Below are 20191 nucleotides of genomic sequence, written 5' to 3' on the forward strand. Positions count from 1 at the left end.
TTCTTGTGTGTTTCATGATTGTGTGTGTGTGTGTGTGTGTGCGCACATACCTGTGTATTTTCTAGTTTACCCTTTCAGGAGTCTTGAGTTTATATGTAAAGTTCTCTGATATGTCCTCCTAACTTGAGTAGTACCTAGAAATTGTCTTTTGTTCCATAAAACCATGCTCCATGCTCTAGACTAGTTAATCAGAATTAGTCAACTTCAGGAAAGACACTGGTTTAAGGACTGGCTTACCACTCTAGAAAGTAATTTTTTTAGTTTCTGATCTCCAAGGGGTTTCTCTATTTCATAACAGCACAACCATTTTATATATATCTCTCTCTGCTAACTGTCTATCTTTAATTTCATCCTGCATAGTCAAGTGTTCTGAACAAGGAAGTCTTTATGGACATTTACTTCATAATATTTCCAGAAACAAACATTAATAGACATTGTTTATTACTTACAGTATTTCTACATTTGGTATCAAGGTCTGGAGATTTTAACATCAGAAACAAATATTAATTTGGGGGAATGCATCTGCAACCTTTATTGAACGGATTTCTTTTCCATTTGACTTAAACATATGATTTAAAAAAATAAATGTATTAATGTTAAACGATACAGGCATATCTCAGAGATATTGCAAGTTCAGTTCCAGACCACTGTAATAAAGCACGTCACACTAATTTTTGATTACCCAGTGCATATAAGTTATGTTTACACTATACTGTAGTCTCTTAAGTGTGTAATAGCATTATGTCTAAAAACACAATACCTTAATTAAAAAAGTACTTCCTTGCTAAAAAATGCTAACCATCATCTGCGCCTGTAGTGAGTTGCAATTTTTTGCTGGTGGAGGGTCTTACCTTGATGTCAATGGTGGCTGACAGATCAGGGTGGTGGCTGCTGAAGGCTGGGATGGCTGCAGTAATTTCTTAATATAAGACACCAGTGAAGTTTGCCACGTCGATTGATTCTTCCTTTCATGAACGATTTCTCTGTAGCATGTAATGCTATTTGATAGTATTTTACGCACAGTAGAACTTCTTTCAAATTTGGAGTCAATCTTCTTAAACCCTGTGGCTGCTTTATCAACTAAGTTTATGTAATATTTTAAATTCTTTGTTGTTAGTTCAATAGTCTTCACAGCATCTTCACCAGGAGTAGAATCCATCTCAAGGAATCACTTTCTTTGCCCATCCAGAAGAGGCAGCTCCTCATTCATTAAAATATAACATGAGGTTGTGGCAATGCAGTTCCATCTTCAGGCTCCACTTCTAATTCTATTTCTCTTGCTATTTCTACCACATCTGCAGTGACTTTCTGCACTGAAGTGTTGAACCCTTCAAAGTTATCCATGAGGGTTGGAATCAACTCCTTTCCAACTCCTGTTAATGTTGATATTTTGGCCTCTTCCCATGAATCTCAAATGTTCTTAATGGCATCTAGAATGGTGAATCCTTTCCAGAAGGTTTTCAATTGACTTTTCTCAGATCCATCAGCAGAATCACTGTCTATGGCAGCTGTAACCTTAGGAAATACATATTTTTAATGATAAGACTTGAAAGTCAAAATTACTTCTTGATCCATGGGCTACAGAATAGATGTTGTGTTAGCAGGCAGGGAAACAACATGAATTTCATTGTACATCTCCATCAGAGCTCTTGGGTGACCAGGTTCGTTGTCAAGATGATCAGTAATATTTTGAAATGAGTCTCTTTTTTTTTGAGCAATAGTTCTCAACAGTGGGCTTAAAATATTCAATAAACCATCTTAAACAGATGTGCTATCATCCAAGTAGAGTAGATTTAGTATAAGTCTTAAGGGCCCTGGGATTTTTGGAATGGTAAATGAGCATTGACTTCATCTTAAAGTCACCAGCTGCATTAGCCCCAACAAGGGAGTCAGCCTGTCCTTTGAAGATTTGAAGCCAGGTGTTGACTTCTCCTCTCTAGCTATAAAAGTCCTAGATGGCATCTTCTTCCAATAGTTGCCTGTTTCATCTACACTGAAAATCTGTTGTTTAGTGTCCCCACCTTCATGAATTATCTTAGTTAGATCTTCTGGATAACTTGATGCAGCTGCTTCATCAGCAGTTGCTGCCTCACCTGACACATTTATGTTATGGAGACGGCTTCTTTCCTTAAGCCTCATGAACCAACTTCTCCTAGCTTCAAACTTTTCTGTAGCTTCCTCACCTCTCTCAGCCTTTATAGAATTGAAGAGAGTTAGGGCCTAGCTTTGGATTAGGCTTTGGCTTAAGGGAAGGTTGTGGCTGGTTTGATCTTCTATCCAGACCAATAGAACTTTCTCCATATCAGCAATAAGGCTGTTTCACTTTCTTAACATTTGTGTGTTCACTGGAGTAGCACTTCTAGTTTCCTTCAAGAACTTTTCCTTTGCATTCACAACTTGGCTAACTGGTGAAAGAGGACTAGCTTTAGACCTTATTTCGGCTTTTGACATGCCTTTCTCACTAAGCTTAATTATTTCTAGCTTTTGATTTAAAGTGAGAGACATGCAACTCTTCCTTTCACTTGAGCACTTAGAGGCCACTGTAGAGTTATTAATTGGCCTAATTTAAATATTGTGTTTGAGGGAACAGGGAGACCTGAGGAGAGGGAGAGAGATGGGAAATGGCCAGTCTGTGAGCAGTCAGAACACACTCAACATTTATAGATAAAGTTTGCTGTTTTATGTGTGTGTGGTTAGTGGTGCCCCAAAACAATTATAATAGTAACATCAAAGCTCTGATCACAGATCACCATAACAAATATAATAATAATGAAAAAGTTTGAAACATTGGGAGGATTATCCAAATGTGGCACAGAGACACAAAGTAAGCAGATGCTGTGGGAAAAATGGTGCCAGTAAATGTGCTCAATGCAGGGGCAAACCATCCATGTGTAAAAAACAAAATATCTGCAGAGCACAATAAAACAGTGAAATAAAATGAGGTATTTATATTACCAAAATAAATTCTACTAGGTCATCATGGAAGGTCCTTTTAATTTACAGTACTTTAGGGTTCAGCTTGGTGTTTATTTTATTTAGGATTTTCTTATCCGGATTCATATGTTAACTTGTTCCTGGCTCTGACACCTGCCAGCTGTGCTACCTTGGCAAATCACTAAATTTCTCTGTGTCTTAGTTTCCTCATCTGTAAAGCGGGGAAGATAATAGGGTCTACCTCATATTGTTATTTTGAATGTTAACTCAATTAGCATATATGTAGTATGTAAGCAAATTGTAATGCCTAGCATAAAATAAATGCTATTTAAATATTAGTCGTTATGTTTATTTTGGATTATCTTTGTTAGATTTTTATATCATGTATTCACTAGCTTAATAAACTGAATTACATAGCTCTCTGTTTTTTATATGCTCCATAAGAGTTTCAAACTTTGAAAACACTGTAAAAACTAACTGGTACTGAAATATTTTTGTGGGAATTCTTTCATCATTTGTCCTCTTTTGATATCCTTAATCAGCTTTGTCTAAGTTTCCTTTTTTTGCTCCCTTTTCTTTTTGTTTATGTTTCAAATTTACCTTTTTTCCCAGGTGTTCATTTTGTTTTTTAAAATTTTTTGATAATTACATGAATTAAGTTTTAATTTATTTACATTTTTTAAAATTTTGGAATATTTAAACCTAAAAGTTTGGCTTCAGTTTTTCAACATCCAATGAACATTGCTAAGTTCCTTTCTTACTGCTTTTATATTCTATTTAAAAAACTATTTGATCTGCAATTAAAGTCCTGATTTTCTTTTTAACCTAAGAGTTATTAGGAAGAAATATTTATTAATTTTTAGAGTGTCTGAGTTTTGCATAAAATTCTATCTTCATGTTTGATATTCATAATTAATTTAATCCTAATTTAATGTAGCATTTGTTACAAATATAGAAGTAGCAATTTATGTTAAGAAAATAAGCCTTAAATAATTTCTGCTTTGAGAAATTGAACATTTTTGTGGATTAGTTAATGATAAGCTACAATAAATATTTATATGCCATTTAATATATAATTCAACATTATTAGATTATTCAAATTTTTGTGTTTTGCTTTTTACTAATTCATGTGTAAATATTTGAAGTTGGTAGGTTAATGTCATTCTCAGCCATTGATTTTGGGGCAATTTTCCTTTGATTTCCAGTATCTTTCATTGTCTATATTTTTTTGTACTTCTAATTAGTGCTTATTTGGAGCATAAATATAATAACTTAAATTATGTTTTTATTGTACCTTTAGTAATGTAAACAGAGAGCTTGTTCTATTGAATTTATTTTAATTGAATTCTGCTTTGGCCATCATTAATATTACTACAACTGTTTTTAATTTTCTATATGCTTTCCTAATGTATATTTACCTTCTTTTATTTTTAATATTTCTTGTCATTTTGTCTATTTCTTGTGAACATTACATGCACATATTTTTAATCAAAAGAGTAAGACTAACTTATGTATTGTTAGTATGTATGTTTGGCACTCTTTCTGTCATTGTTTTATGTTTTCTCAGCATAATGTTTCCTTGCTTTTTTCTCCCTTCTTTTGTTTTTTGAGTGGACTATATTTTACTGATTTCCTCTTATATTTTTCCAGATTTTGAAGGTCAATAACTTGTATTCTTTCATGTGTTTTTTTTCTATTTTTCTAATCAAAGACAAGAATAAAAATTGTCTCTTGCATTTCTCTATTTAAAATAAGCAAACTTAAATGGCTATTATTTCCCTCCTCTATTCATGGGAATACAAATATGTATTCCCATGAACACCCTCAGTCTCTTTTAAAAATTTACTTTATTGAAGTATAGTTGATTTACAATGTTGTGTAAATCACAGCCAAGTGATTCAGTTATAGATATAGATATATACATTCCTTTTCATGTTCCTTTATATTATGGTTTATCACAGGATATTAAATATAGTTCCCTGTGCTATACAGTAGGACCTTGTTGTTTATCCATTCTCTATATAAATAGTTTGCATCTGCTAATCCCAAACTCACAGTCCATCCTTCCCCCAACCCTCTGTCGCTTGGCAACCACAAATCTGTTCTCTAGGTCTATGAGTCTGTTTCTGTTTGGTAGATAAGTTCATTTATGACATATTTTAGATTCCACATATAAGTGATATCATATGGTATTTGTCTTTCTCTTTCTGACTTACTTCACTTAGTATGATAATCTCTAATTGTACCCATGTTGTTGCAAATGACATTATTTCATTCTTTTTATGGCTGAGTAATATTCCATTTTATATATGTACCACATCTTCTTTATCCATTCATTTGTCGATGGACATTTAGGTTGAACACCCTTAGTCTTTTTCTTTGTTGTACTTAGTGATGTTGTACTTAGATGATTGTTGTTAGGTTTTTTTTTCAAGTAGTATATTTTTATGCCCAAGGCACTTTCCCATCTTGTGATAGTCTGAGGGGGGTTATGAGTCAGTTAGAAAATATTGATATGTGTCTCATCTACCATTAGGTCTGGCACCTGGGTCCTGTCATTGCAAACCTGGCTTCGGAGGGGTGAGCTGTGATCGGTGTGCCAGGGGCTACACTGGCTACCCAGACTGCAAACCCTGTAATTGCAGTGGTGCAGGGAGCACAAATGAGGACCCTTGTTTTGGACCCTGTAACTGCAAGGTATGTTGTTTATTCTAGTAATGTCCCATTGTTTAGAGCAAAGGTCATTTTTCTTGGTTTCTCTCATATATCTGCAGGCATTAAGCAATTGGAACGTCTGTAAATCTCCATTCTCTATTCTATTGGTGGCATTCCTGTTAAGTGTCTTTAGAACCAGGTTCACTGCAGCAAGACACATGCCATTTGTCTAAAAACCTACAAATACAGAAGATAAGTCACCTTGAGAATGTGTTATTTTATAACAAAACAGGTTTCCCCCACTACCTATCTAGTCTGTTAATTTTAAAATACACAACAGTAAAACTAGCAATCCTTTAAATCTACTGTACACTCAAAACTACTTTAGCTTTGTATCTAATTCTGAAAATAATTCTGTCAAGGGTTTTATTCTAGATTTTTAAATAATCTTCTGAATTTGAACCCAGATAGGTCTGAAAATACCATGTTCAAAATCCTCTGTTTAATTACCAAATAATGTGAGAAACCCTAGTGGAATTGATTAAATGCTCAATATTTCCTCCCAAGAGTACTTTCAGAAATTGCAACTTTATTTGTTGTATACACTCAGATAATCGTGTTAACACCAAGGGATATATTACACCTGCAGCTTATACACATAGGGGAAACATAGAGGCGAGCCCAAGTCTAAACTGATAAAACTGATTTCCTTTAGCTATAGTAATCAGTTCCAAAACGTTCAGATCAGACAGTGTTAGCTATATTAGCTGAGAAAATAGCCACTCCATTGAAAAAGTTAGCACTCCATACTGATGTAAAAATAAATGTTACTTCTTTTTTTCTTTGTTCTCAAACATAGGTGGAATCTTATTAAGAATATTTCCTTTAGTAATTCATTAGTCTTCTCTAGGCAGCTATAAATTATATGCTGATAGTTGTTATATGAGTGTGCATATGTATACAAACGTTAGACCATAAAATAAGAAGTAAATATTAGTATTGATGTTGAGTGTTCATTTATTGGGACAGGAATGTCTGAAATAGGAAGCTAAATACTATAATAGTTATATAATAAGTATATGTTTTATCAAGGATAATTTAGGTACCTATCTTGGACCACTGAAACAATAAAACTCCCATCCATATAAACAGGCAGAAAGTGTACAGTCCATGGTAAAGAGTTGCCATGTACTGAAATATAGTAAATTAACTAGATTTAGTACCTTTTATTCTAATATTATTAGAAATGGAGACTTACACTTGTAGATCAAGACTGGAGTGGTCTGTGGGTGATCACTTTTTAAAGGACACCACCTATCTTCATCCTGTATGTCTTTTGGGGCGATCCTAGAGGCTCTTAATGCATCTTCTCTAATATTTACTAAATATATTTCCTGTGTGTGATTTATTCCTTTTCCAAAACTCCACAGAAATCTCTAACCTTTATCACTTGCTCAAATAAAGTACAGACACAGCTGTGTTTAAAATAGAAGAGAAACCTCCTAAGTCTCTAGAATATAGGAAATCAAACTGGACAAAAAGGAAAGGGGGCTTCCCTGGTGGTGCAGTGGCTAAGAATCTGCCTGCCAATGCAGGGGACACGTGTTCGAGCCCTGGTCCGGGAAGATCCCACATGCCGTGGTGCAACTAAGCCTGTGCACCACAACTACTGAGCCTGCACTCTAGAACCCACTAGCCACAATTACTGAACCCACGTGCCTAGAGCCCGTGCTCCGCAACAAGAGAAGCCACCACAATGAGAAGCCTGCACACCGCAACGAAGAGTAGCCCCCGCTCGCTGCAGCTAGAGAAAGCCTGCGCGCAGCAATGAAGACCCAAAGCGGCCAAAAATGAATTAAAAAAAAATTATAAGAAAAAAGAGAAAGGGAATATTGTTACACACATACTATATATAGAAGGGAGATGCCCAGTATTTTTGCGAGGAAAGAGAAACACATAAAGGAGGCAGACCCCATTCATTTTCCTTGAAAAATATATAGAGAAAGGCTAGAACAGGAGAGTTGTCGCCATTAGCAGAGATCTGAGGGATAGTTCCTCGAGCCACCACCTGCTCTCTGCCTGCCTCAATATTGCACTAAGAGTGATTATGATCCTAATAAGAAAAATGCCTTCTACAAAGTCACTTGAAGCTCTACATAGACAATTAAAACACAACAATAAGCAATTAAGAAATCATAAAAGAGAATGAAAAATTAAGTAACTAGCATCATGAAAAGAGTTACCCTTCAACTATGTGATATTTTAAATAGATTACTATAAGTTCTTATAAACTAAATGTTTTTTGGGATAAAAACTTGCAGAAAGCAAGTCTCAGTAGATATCTACATAATTTTAAAAGTCATGAATTATATGCATGTTTAACAAAAACGTGATTTGACATAGGATTGTCAGTTGATTATTCAAAACAACATATATCAAATGCTATTTAACAGGTAAAACATTATTGAGAAGCTAAGATACTAGAGACTTAAATTCAGGTAAAGTGATATCTGTAAAAGCGTTCATCTCCAAAATGTCTATTAACTAGTAAACATTTGCACATTTATTCTTTTTCACTATAATATATAACAGTTTTCCATAATTTCTTTAAAAAAATATTTACTGAAGTTTGTAAACATTTTAAGAAAGTACTTTATCATAAAGTCTTGGGCCTAAATTTATTTCTATTATAAATTTTAAATGACTAACATTCTATTAAAATGCAGTACTGAGAAAAGTTGACACCGCTTTTCCCATTTCTGCCATTTCAAATACAAGTATTCTGGATAAAACAGAGCAAATAAATTTGTAATCACGTAGATTCAGGAAAGAAAGGGAATTTCCTAGATGTTAAACCAAAGAGGGAAGTCTGAGTTAAGCATAAACTCAAGCAAAACTGTGCAATTAAGGTCATTGAGGGGTGGGGTGGGGGGTGGGAGACTGGTCATAGTCCTAAGATGGGGGTTAAAGTTTAGAGTTTTAATGGCTTTTCTGAGACTTGACACTAGGATTTGGACTCACTGAGGGAAATTGGAACTGAATTCACTTAAGCTTAGACTCTAGAAATGTCCCCTGGCAGTGAAACAAACAGGCATGAGAAAATTGCACCTGCAAGCTAGGAGTGGCATAGAAAACATTCTCTTTCCTTTGGGGCTCTAGGTGAGTAAAAATAGTGCATTGTCAAACCCTCAAACCTGTGTGCCACATGGGAATGGGGTCAGTTTTATTCTCCCTTTCTGTGCTAGAATTCTTCAACAAGTCAAGCAAATGGTATTTCCACAGGAAAGAAAGTATAGCCTTAACTGACAGTGAGCTCACTGGAAAGCAGTATACTGCACAAAAGGAAAATAACTACAAAAGGGAATCAGAAGCCATAAAATTCAGAATATTTGTACACTAAAAACTAAAAAAAAATAGGATAGTCTAAAAAAATTATATAAACAAAATATGTAATCATAATTTTATAATATAAATAATAGAATAAAATATGTAGAAAATGTACAGTCATAAAAAATATGACTAGAAAATAAAAGAACAAAGAAAGAAAAAATAGGAAAAAACAACACAAAATAGGGCACTATATTAAAAGAATACGCAGGTGTGGAAAAACATTACTGTAGTTTACTTCTAGAAATAAAAATATATGTAGTCATTGAAATTTAAAATTCAGTAAATGGGTTGAACAAGAGATTAGAAACTGCTGGATAGAGAATCAGAAATACACAATGGAGGAAATTACTTGTAAATTGTCATAGGGAGATAAAGAAATAAAAGTGTGAGATACTAAGTGGCATGGCTGATAGAATGATAAAAGAACAACATAAAATTTAGCAGGACTGGCCAAAGAAGAGATTAGATGAAATTGGGGAGAAACAATATTCAAGAAATAATGAAGGAGTAAAGAATTATGTAGAATTAAAATTATACATCCTTTGAAGAAGATAAAAAAAAAAAAAGACCACCAGCAGGTCTTATAGTAGAAACCCTGCCCACTAGTCAAGACAAAGAGAAAAATATTAAAACTAGAGACAAATATCAGATTATTGTGTTTCCCACTAATAGTCCAACTTCACTGAAAAAACTTCTCAGAATATATGTACTTTAGTCAAAGAATTTTGAACCCAGAAGAGTTTCACTGGATTGCAGAATACAGGAATCAGTTTATAAAAAGCAGTAGCATTTCTATACACTAGTGATAACCAATTAGGAAATGTAATAAAAATATTTAGAATAGTAACAAAACTATGTGGTGCTTAGAAATAAATGTCTCAAGTACAGGTATTTTTTAAAAGATTGTTGAAGACCATAAAGTAATATTTAAAATTGGGAGATAGCTGCTAATATCAAGTGCTGGTGAAAATCTGGAGAAATGGAAATGCTGTTATTAGGATGAATTAGTACCACTACTTAGGAGGCCAATATGGCATTATCTAGTATCATTAAAGATATTAAAAACCTGTCAGCCAGCAACTCAATATCTAGATGTTTACCCCAAAAGAATCTTATATAACATGTATAAAGAGACATATAAAAGCATGTACAAGATGTTCAACATAGACCTACTTGTTATAATGAAAATTAGGAAAAATCTAAATATCCATAAAGAAGAAAAAATAAATTATAATATATTCATGTAATCTGGTACAAGAAACAACTCGAGTGAGTGAAATAGGTCTTATGTGTAAAAACACTGATAAATTTCAGGTGAAGTGAAGGAAAAAAATGCCATTATGTTATCATTTATGTAAAGTTGTAAAACATAAAACATTCTGTGAGCACACAAATATAAATTTTAAAAATGTAAATACACTGATATTATGTGTACTAATTTCAGAATAATAGTTAACTCTAGAGAAAGAGGGAAAGGAATAGGATAGAAGCGCAGTGAGAGAAGTGAGATTCAAATGTGCTTAAGTTTTATTTCTTTAAAAATATAACTGAAGCACACTTGGGAAAACATTCATATTTTTTGCCTCTAGGTTGTGGGTAGTGGATAATTATCATATTATATGTACTTTTCTAATGCTTTAAAATAATTCCAGATTTAAACTTTCTCTAATTGAAGGAAAAAAAGGATTTCCTGATTTAAAAAGAGGTGAACAAAATTTCTCACTTAATACACTGTCAAATACTATTACCTCTACACATAAGATTTTCTGTTATATCCTTCTTTAAATAATGATATTACTGAGCACCCCATCCTAATTATATTTCAAAATATGAAAACAATGCAACACAAAAATATTCACTAATTGTTATGCATTATTAAAATTTTGAAAATTCCTCTCTCTTCTGGTAAATTACAAGAGATAAGACAATCTCAGATATATGACAAATCAAGTAAATGTAAATACTGTTCTGACTCTTGGTATTTGTTCATTTTAAGTACTACATGCTAAAAATTGGCTCTTTTGAAGTTTGGCATCATATTATGTATCCAAAGTCAGTTGGATTGCAGGCTCTGATAAATAATATAAATAGACATTGATCTAGGTAGGAACATGTGCTTTTATTTTTATCAAAGTCATAATGGAAAGATAAACAGTGAAGTAAAAGACTAGAAATCAAAATCTGTATTTTCATCTTGTTTTGCTTTGCGTTTATTATTGCACTTTACATTAAGTTCTTACTGACGCACAAAATGATGTGATCTGACCTTGGTTTACCTCGCCAGAATATTCTTGAGCTTCAGCCACTGTCTTCCAGCCTTGCTTAATTTCTTGAGTCATCAACCTCTTTCTAACTCTGGAATTTTACAGATTCCATTCAGACTGCTGGGAAACCCTCACTCTCACCTTTTTCCTTTGCTTACCTAGGCATTTTTCAAGGCTCAGTTCCACTTCTCAACAAAGCTATCCTTTATCCCCCGGTATAAATCGTTCTTCTGCCATAGTCACTTGTCACCTTTTTCTTTTCCTTTATGATCTTTTCACAATTTGCAATCCATTTAATGTCTTTTGCACCTCTGTGATGACATCAATTCTGTATATTTTCTTCGTCATTAAAAAATAAGATAACACAGTGGCTCATACATAAAAAAGAAGGAAAGGAGAAAACTAAAAGAAGTGTGAAGATTTGACAGTTGCTTAAACTGTCTGATTCTTATTTCTTAATCCATAAAATGATACTAAATCTTTCTTGCCCAGCTCTCAATAGGTGTAATTATAACATTGAAGCCCTGTGCAAATATAAAGTATAATCATAAATACCTGCTGGATTAATTTTTTGATTATTTATATTGTTTTTTACAAGTAGAGATGTTTCCATTATTTTCCCCAATGGGACTTTTATGGTGTGTGCTAATATTTTTATTGGTTTGAGTTTCCCTCCTCTTTTCCGTTTATGTACAGGAATGATTACCTCTTTAACTTGTTAGGCTCGAACCCAGGGCATTTTTACAAGAGGCATTTGATTTATATATTTGATCCAAAATCTAAATTACAGATGTAAAATTTTTAGCATAAAAGGTATATACCAGAATTTGTCTCTTGCAACAGTTACAGTTAAAAAATATTCATTGTTTTTTCTAATATTAAAAGTTAAGGTTGTAAAAAGTGAGAACTAAATTTTAATTTATTTTCTTCTCTCTCTCTTTCTAACCCACCAAGTATTTATTATTTAGCCTTGGAACAGTATATTTAAAGAGTAAACACTCAAGAAATAATGCTAATTATCTAATTATCCTTCTTTTGTTAACTTCTTTTAATACTAGGATACATAAGAATGAAGGCCATAACAGGAAAATCTGTAATTGACTACAAACACCCCAATAAACAAGCATGACTGCAAAATTTCTGAAGCACTTATCACAAACAATAACTTAAATATCAGTGGAGATATTCCTGGTAACTTTGTCAATAGAATTCCCAGTTGGCTAACGATCACAGATAAACATGTACTGTTGAAGTTGTTCCTAATTTATAAGAAGGTGGCTTCATAAGAAAGAATACAGGGGAACTATTGTGACTATATTTCTCAAGAGAGAAACTGCTAAGGAAACTATAGCAAAAATAAAACTGATGTCAACCAAACAATATGTCACTTCAAGAAAAAAGAACCTAGTCAGATTTTTCTAATTCAACTTTGTTTTTAGGGAAAAAAAAGTACTAAAGACAAAAAGGACAGTTATTACATATATTTTTTATAGGGTAGGCCACAAAATATCTAATTAGATACTCAGCTAAATATGTTCAACAGAAATATGTATATAAAGCACATATTTCTCTCTAAGGGGATGAAAATTTGTTCTTGGGGGCAAAAATATCATATCCATTTTATGTATAAGGCAAACATATTCACACAGTACATCAGCACATGCAGTATATCTGTAGAATTAAAATTTCATGGTGGAGATGATTATGAAAAAAATGACTAAAGAGGCTCCTTAGGGATAAGATAATAAAAACTAGGTTGAGAACCACTGGTCTGAAGTGACACTTTTTGTTATCACGATACATAAGAGAATAAAAATATTTATTATGTGGATTAATATTTGACAATGAAAAAATAATTAACTCTCATTAGTTTCTGTTTAATTTTTGTTAATATAACCAACTGGAGTAATGGTTTAGAAATGAAAAAACTAGAATATTTGTTTTTAGGAAAATATGGTCATATAAGGGAATGTTAATCTCTAGAGTGGAAGTCTGAGCATTCTGGAAATTAAGTCTGGAGCATTCTGGAAATTACCTATTTCATAGGTTTAGGTATAAAAATAACCATTAAATTTGTAAATTAGAATCACTATTGAACTCTAAATAAATAAAATATTAAAATAAATATACTGGATTGACAAGAGCTATCCATTTGAAATGCTGAGAGAGAGAATAGATTAGACCCCATTTTGTTTAGATAAACAGTTAAAACAACTTTTAAAATTTGTATTAAATTACATGTTAACAATTCTTTTTAAAGTTGATCCGTACAAAGAAGTGATAGAATAATAGCTAAAGGAAAGAGAAGTCTCATAATGACTAAAATAGTATTTGGGCTAGAAGTCACAGACTCTCACCGTCATTATTAGGTGTTCAGGATCAATTGTTTTCACATCTGTGCTTTAGCGACTGAGTTGGATGGTGACACATTATAAGGTATTTGCCTTTGAAGATCTTAGTAATATAAGTGGCAAGAAAAGAACAAAAACGATGGTTTTACTGTTTGGATTGATTGATTGATTTAAAAGATCTACAATAGACATTCTTACATCTGTGAACATTCTAATTAAAGAGAACAGTGCTGCAGTAGCCTATTTTACTCCTATCATACAAACCTTGGGATACATCTTTTTCTTTCAGCCTTGTGGCTTCTCTGTGTTATTCTTCCTTCAGGGGGTTGGAGAACTTTGGTCATAAATCTGGTGTCAGATCCAGAGCACGTACTCAATACTCCTCTTAGGGCAGTAACTCCCTTGTGCCTTATACTTATTTGTCCACATTCTTACTTCTTTTGCTATAATTGTCTTGAGGGCATTTTTTACATTCCCTCTGGCATTTCATATAATGCCTTATATGTAGTAGCTCAGCTATGATTTGATGAGTGAATAATTACAGAGAATAAAGAAACAGTGAGAAGTGATATACAGAGCATTTATTAATAATTTGATATTGATAGCAAAGGAAATTAAAATGGTTAACGAACTTACCCATAAAACTTACCCATCAAGCTGAAAATAAATTAGGAATACAATGAGGGGTTGCTTCATGGATGACAGTTGTTGATGAGTCATAAAGAAGTTTTGAAAAAGCAATTATGCACCTGGGAACCCATAAAAAGAATTGAGACCCAAGCTTCCAAGATCACATGTATTAGCAAGCTACTAGAAAGTGGGGAACCTCTGTCTCTATGAAGGTTCAATAAAAGTCCTGGAACACCATGCTTCTGTGTTTGAATTGTGCCACTCTAAAAATCTAAAATTTATTAAATATCAAACTGTAATGTCCTCTAGTAATCACTGTTTTAAAACTAGTATCTTTTTAAAGAAAACTCTGGAGACACAATCCTTCAATAAGAAATTACTTAGATATATACTCTCTCAAGGGAGATTAGAAAACTAAAAAGAAAGTAGAACTTGATATAACTAATTAATTCTATACAAGTCCAGAGAGCAGAGTGCTAGGGAGCTAAAAAGATGTTCTCCCTGATTCTTCATTTTCCTACCAGCTTCAAGAGGCTCTTTAACCAGTCCATAAGGACACATATATAGGTACTATATCCACCATATTTACTATTTAGTGTTGGCTTAATATTCAGCTTTAGTAGAGCTAGAGAAAAGTCAGAACCAAGAACTTCTCAACTGAATGAGTCTAGCTCAATCTGACTAGGAGCTAGAGAAAGTATGAAATAAAGAAAAAGTATGGTATAGACTCAGGACTGAAAAAGTAGAAGTCTAGAAACTTAAAGTGGTGGCTTCCAGCTGGGATGCTATACAATATTAGATAAGGTCTTTGCAAATTTATGAGTTGATAATTGCTTGTGAAGAGGGTTGAAGTGAATTGAGTATAGGATTAGCTTGAGGACCTGTAGCAGGATCTAAAATATTTTGCCTCAAAGATTTGTCACAATAAACAAAGTAAAACTACCAGTTGGCTAACCTGTTTTTATAGGTGTAGACATCCTATTATCTTTACGGTGGTGTGTTGGGGGACCCAAGACAACACTCCTTTTCAATGATTCACTAGAAGGATTCAGAACTCTGAAAAGCTGTTATACTTGTGGTTTATTAAAGTGAAAAGGATACAGATTAAAATCAGCAAAGACAAAAGGTGCAAAGGGAAGAATCAAGAAGAGGCCAAGCACAAACTTCCAGTTATCCTCTCCCAGTAAAATCATACATACATGATTCTCCCAGCGACAGTATGTAACAACACGTTTACCAACCAGGAGAACTCACCCAAGTCTTGGTGTCCGGGGTTTTTATTGGGGGTCAATTAAGTAGATATGGAGTCCTCATATAACTGGCCTTATTTACTCAGTCTCCAGTAACCCCAGAAGTCAAACTAAGCTTTGAATTATTTCTTATTCCTAATACTTTACTAACATAGGCCTCTATTCTGTCCCCTGCAACAGGTCGAATTTTTAAACCATGCTCCAAAGTTTAAGTCAAATTCCACTCCTTCATAAATCCTCCTCAAGCCTTCATAGCAGAAACTAGCCCCTCCTCCTCTGTTTTGCCATAATTTAATTTATTTCTGAGATGATCTTTTTTTTGTGTGTGTGCGGTATGCGGGCCTCTCACTGTTGTGGCCTCTCCCGTTGAGGAGCACAGGCTCCGGACGCGCAGGCTCAGCGGCCATGGCTCACGGGCCCAGCCGCTCCGCGGCATGTGGGATCTTCCCGGACCAGGGCACGAACCCGTGTCCCCTGCATCGGCAGGTGGACTCTCAACCATTGCGCCACCAGGGAAGCCCTGAGATGACCTTTTCATATTCCACCTTGCATTAAGGTTGATTGTAAATGTATCTTTTTACCCAACTCTAGATGCTGGCTTGTAAAAACAGAGGCCTTGACTCACCCATCTTTATAGTCCCTAGAATGTCTACCCTAATGTGATGCTTTGGTTTATTAAATTAAATTGAATATTGCTATTATTTAATCATTACTTTTCAAGGTCATATTGCCAGGCGAAAATGTTGTTACAGAAAATGTAACTGATGTCTAAAACTTTCTAATTGTTGAACTCAGTCTGAATCTCAGAAAAGTGGTATTCCAAGCTTTCAAATTAGAGTAAATGAAAGTAGATTAGACCAACCACGTAAGAACACAGTGTACAGAACAGCTGTACCGTGTCTTCAACAGGATAAACTAAATTATGATTATGGATATGTTTCATCTTTCCTGCCTGTGTACTCTTCTGAAGATGCTCTCAACTTCAGGGTTTGGGGGATTTATTTGTCACCTTAGGTCTGAAATTAGTTTGATTAGTTTTGTTGACATCTACCATCTCAAAAAATCTGAAATTTACCTTAGAAACAAAAACTAGCAAAAATATCATTGCAGTCATTAAATCTGTGTACATATTGGGAGGCTAAAGTTTGACACATGAAACGGGCCTAGAGATGCCTCTTTGTTTAGGCTCCCGGCAATGTAGAAATGATTGAGGTGGTAAATAATTTATAGAAATTGAGCCCAAAAGTTACTTTCAAATAAATTATTCTCTTGGATACAAGGAGAACTTTTTTGTTTATTTTTTATAAATTTGTCTATTTTTTTCTCTATTGTTCTTCCCTCTTCTGTCTTTCCCCCATGTTCTCAGATTTTATTATCCCATCTTCTGACCAATCTTGCTTTATTCAAAAGTGTTTTTATGAAACATCTACTAGGTGAAAAATATGACCACCAAGAGACTTATTTAAACTTAATAAAGTTTTATTAAGCTAGTGCTCAGTGTTGTACCAGGAACACTGCCATTTTCTTGTACTATAGAGGTAAGTAAGACAGGGTTCTACCTGAACAGATTATGGTATGTAGCTGGAGAGAATAATCTTAGAAGATACAGCAGTACATTTTTGTGGTTAGAATAGAGCAATGTGTAAAGGGCAATGGGAACACATTTGAGAGAGAAGTTAGTTCTCTAAGGAAAAGGAAAGCTTCAGAATTGAAGTAATAAGGGAATTCAAGGAAGAGGGAAAATGTGGAGCAATTTCGTGTGTGGGGAATATTGAGAATCTGTTTCCTGGAAAGCAGGGAACTTTCATTGAGAAGACATTAGTCAAGATTAACCATTCTTTAAGTTGAGAGATTACACCCTTCCCAGCTTTTCATCATATAGTCAGCTTTCCCTGGCTTGAATCCCACCTATAAACAAATAATTTTTCAGTGTATTGGGCCTAGGATTAATGAAACCAATTTGGAGAGCAGTCACTGAATGAGAACTATTTTTTCCCATAATGTTACTATATGATTAACTGGCTATACCAGCGGGTTAAAGGAAACACTGAAAATTAACCAGGGAAAATTTTCCTCCCTTCCTACTGGATCTCATCAGGGAAATAGTATAACTATCTGTCCCAGTTTCTCTACCTGTCAGATTCTTATGCTTGCTTCAAATATATGTATTTTTCATATGTGGAGTGAAAAGTATTTTACCATCTGTATAATTTCAGTGTTCTATTCTACATCCATGTATTAGCTTAATGTCTTTTATTTTTATCATATATCATGTGTTCCTAAGAGGAAGTACTTCAACAGCATAGAACGGTAAATAGTAAACCAAATGTCTAACTTATTGCTGTATTTATCGTGACATTTACTCCATACCCTTGACAGAGATGAAGATCAAATTGTAACTTACTGCAGTAGATTAGAATCCAAATTATTTCCCATCAGTGTGGTTAGGACAGCATATAACTTAATAAGAAGCTTTTGAGAAGATTTTTTAAAATATCATTATACTTTAAGGCTAAGAGGTAAAATGAAGAATAGAAAGCTTATATTTTTCATAAACAGAAATAGAGACAGCGCTCCATTTTGAAGGGCACCTCTGTTGCTAACCCACCTCTCTATTTATAGGAAAATGTCGAAGGAGGAGACTGTAGTCGCTGCAAATTCGGCTTCTTCAATTTGCAAGAGGATAATCATAGAGGTTGTGATGAGTGTTTCTGTTCAGGGGTTTCAGACAGATGTCAGAGCTCCTACTGGACCTATGGCAATGTAAGCAACAGCCTTTGAATCCTATGTGCTGCTCCACGGGGCTTCTTGCTATTGTTGTTGTTTTCCTTCTATAAGAAATTAATTTTTTTCTTGTAGTGAGCTTCTACTTAAACTTATCATGAAGAAGTGATAGAATTTTCTTTCAAATGCTAGTTGTGCCTCTTTGACCAAAGCCTTTAGGATTTTATTTGTACCGATGTGTAGACTGGAACCTCTTAGAATAAGTCAACACTAGCCTTTCCGGTGTCCATGATTATTATGTGAAGCAATAATGGAATTAATGTTGCTTTAGTCTCAAGGGCAGATGATTCCACAGAGAAAACATCAGATTGTGCTATGAAGGATTATGTATTTCACTCACCAGTATTTTTGGGATACCCATTAATAAAAACTCCTTTAATAACTATATACATGGTACATATTACCCACCAGCCTTTAGTCGTGATTTGATGTTGCCAGGGCCCTTTCTTCGTTAAAACGAGACACTGAATTTGAACAATACGTTCATTCTTAATTGATTTGAAAAAGTTCAATTATTACCTGTTTAGTAGTTACTGGGATATTCTTCCTCTACCATAAACATAAACATGTTTCCCTTCCCACCTTCACTTCTCACCATACTCCCATTGCCTTTTCAACCCTCCACAGACAGCGATTTGTCTCCTTATAAAAGAGGACCTTTGGGAATTTCAAATAGCCTATGTGGCAGCACTTAGAAGTACAGAGTAACAGAAAACAGGCTGGGGAAAGAAAGAGAAACCTGCAGAGTGAATGAGAAACTATACCATATAGGGCTGAGTTTACTGAGAAGTTGAGTTCTTATCCTTGGAGAGTCACTGGAGGATTTTAGCAGGAGACTGTTATGATTAGGGTTGGTTTTTACAAAGATCACTATTTTAATAAAACTGTCTTCCAAACACTACTCTTGCCTTTCAACTTCAGTCAGCTAACTAATCCTTAACACAACTATGAAAATTTTCTCTGCCTGTATTGCTTTTAAAGTCTGAAATATTATGAGTAGTTTCTGATTGTACTCTCTTACCTAAATTTGAATTTATACATACTTTATCAAATGCATAGCTTTTGGAGCAAATTATGTAGAACCAACGACATATGAACATCTAGTTTAACTTCTTTCTTTTGTTTGTAGAGTCGCACCTCACCCTCTAGACTGTTGCATTAATGTACTAAAGTTTTATGTTTAGCAGAGGAACAGAGGTAGAACTCAGCCTTGTTCTTCAGAAACTAGGTCCATTGATATTTGCATTTCAGTAGATCTTCTGGAAACAACTTTCTCTGAATCTCACTGGGCTGTCTTAGAATGTCTGATGATGATGTTGGAAAGGGAAGAGAAGGAAGTAATGTGTATCTTGTAGTGTGGCTATCCCATAAGCTTTTACTTAATCTCTCTTTCTTTGACCAGGGCAGTCCCAGCAATTCCACAGCTTTGGGAGATGCAGAATCAAATGACCTCTACATGAAGAAATTTAAAAAAATATTTCATCCACATATTATCACCATTACCATTCTGCTCCCCATCACCTACAGCACCAAGCAGCTCACACACATCTAGTGGGCACCTGGTAGCCACAAACCCCACTATCCAGTGTTTTGTCCTGACGAGGTTGGATGGTTTTGAATTGTAGCTGTGTGCCCACCCATGGCTGGAGTATAAACATGGAAAAGCAAATCATCATGTATTCCCTAATTCCCCCTTAAAGGCTCCTCCCTTCTCTGGGCCAAGGATCTAGGCTAGGAGTTCCTACAACGCTTCCAACCTCATGGGAAGGAATAGGTACAGTATTGTGAGCTGGTAGATTCAAATGCACTTGAGCCTCAAAGTTTAAATTTAAATATATGAAAAGGAAGGAAATATTAAATGAAAAGCTACCTTTCATATCTTTTTTCTTCCTCTGCTTTACAAACACATACATAACACCTTTTGAAATAATTT

The 20191-nt window shown here is 34.3% G+C and overlaps 1 protein-coding gene across 1 annotated transcript in view; it reads left to right on the forward strand.

Annotated features, from left to right (window-relative positions):
• LAMA2 (laminin subunit alpha 2) overlaps positions 1 to 20191 on the forward strand; it is a 606337-nt gene that overhangs the window by 274023 nt on the left and 312123 nt on the right. Inside the window, exons 10-11 of the mRNA XM_073789582.1 lie at positions 5471 to 5631; positions 18097 to 18237. Coding sequence (XP_073645683.1) covers positions 5471 to 5631; positions 18097 to 18237 — 302 coding nt within the window. The remainder of the gene's footprint in view (positions 1 to 5470; positions 5632 to 18096; positions 18238 to 20191) is intronic.

Source organism: Tursiops truncatus, chromosome 12 (assembly GCF_011762595.2).
Source record: "Tursiops truncatus isolate mTurTru1 chromosome 12, mTurTru1.mat.Y, whole genome shotgun sequence".
NCBI lineage: Eukaryota > Metazoa > Chordata > Mammalia > Artiodactyla > Delphinidae > Tursiops > Tursiops truncatus.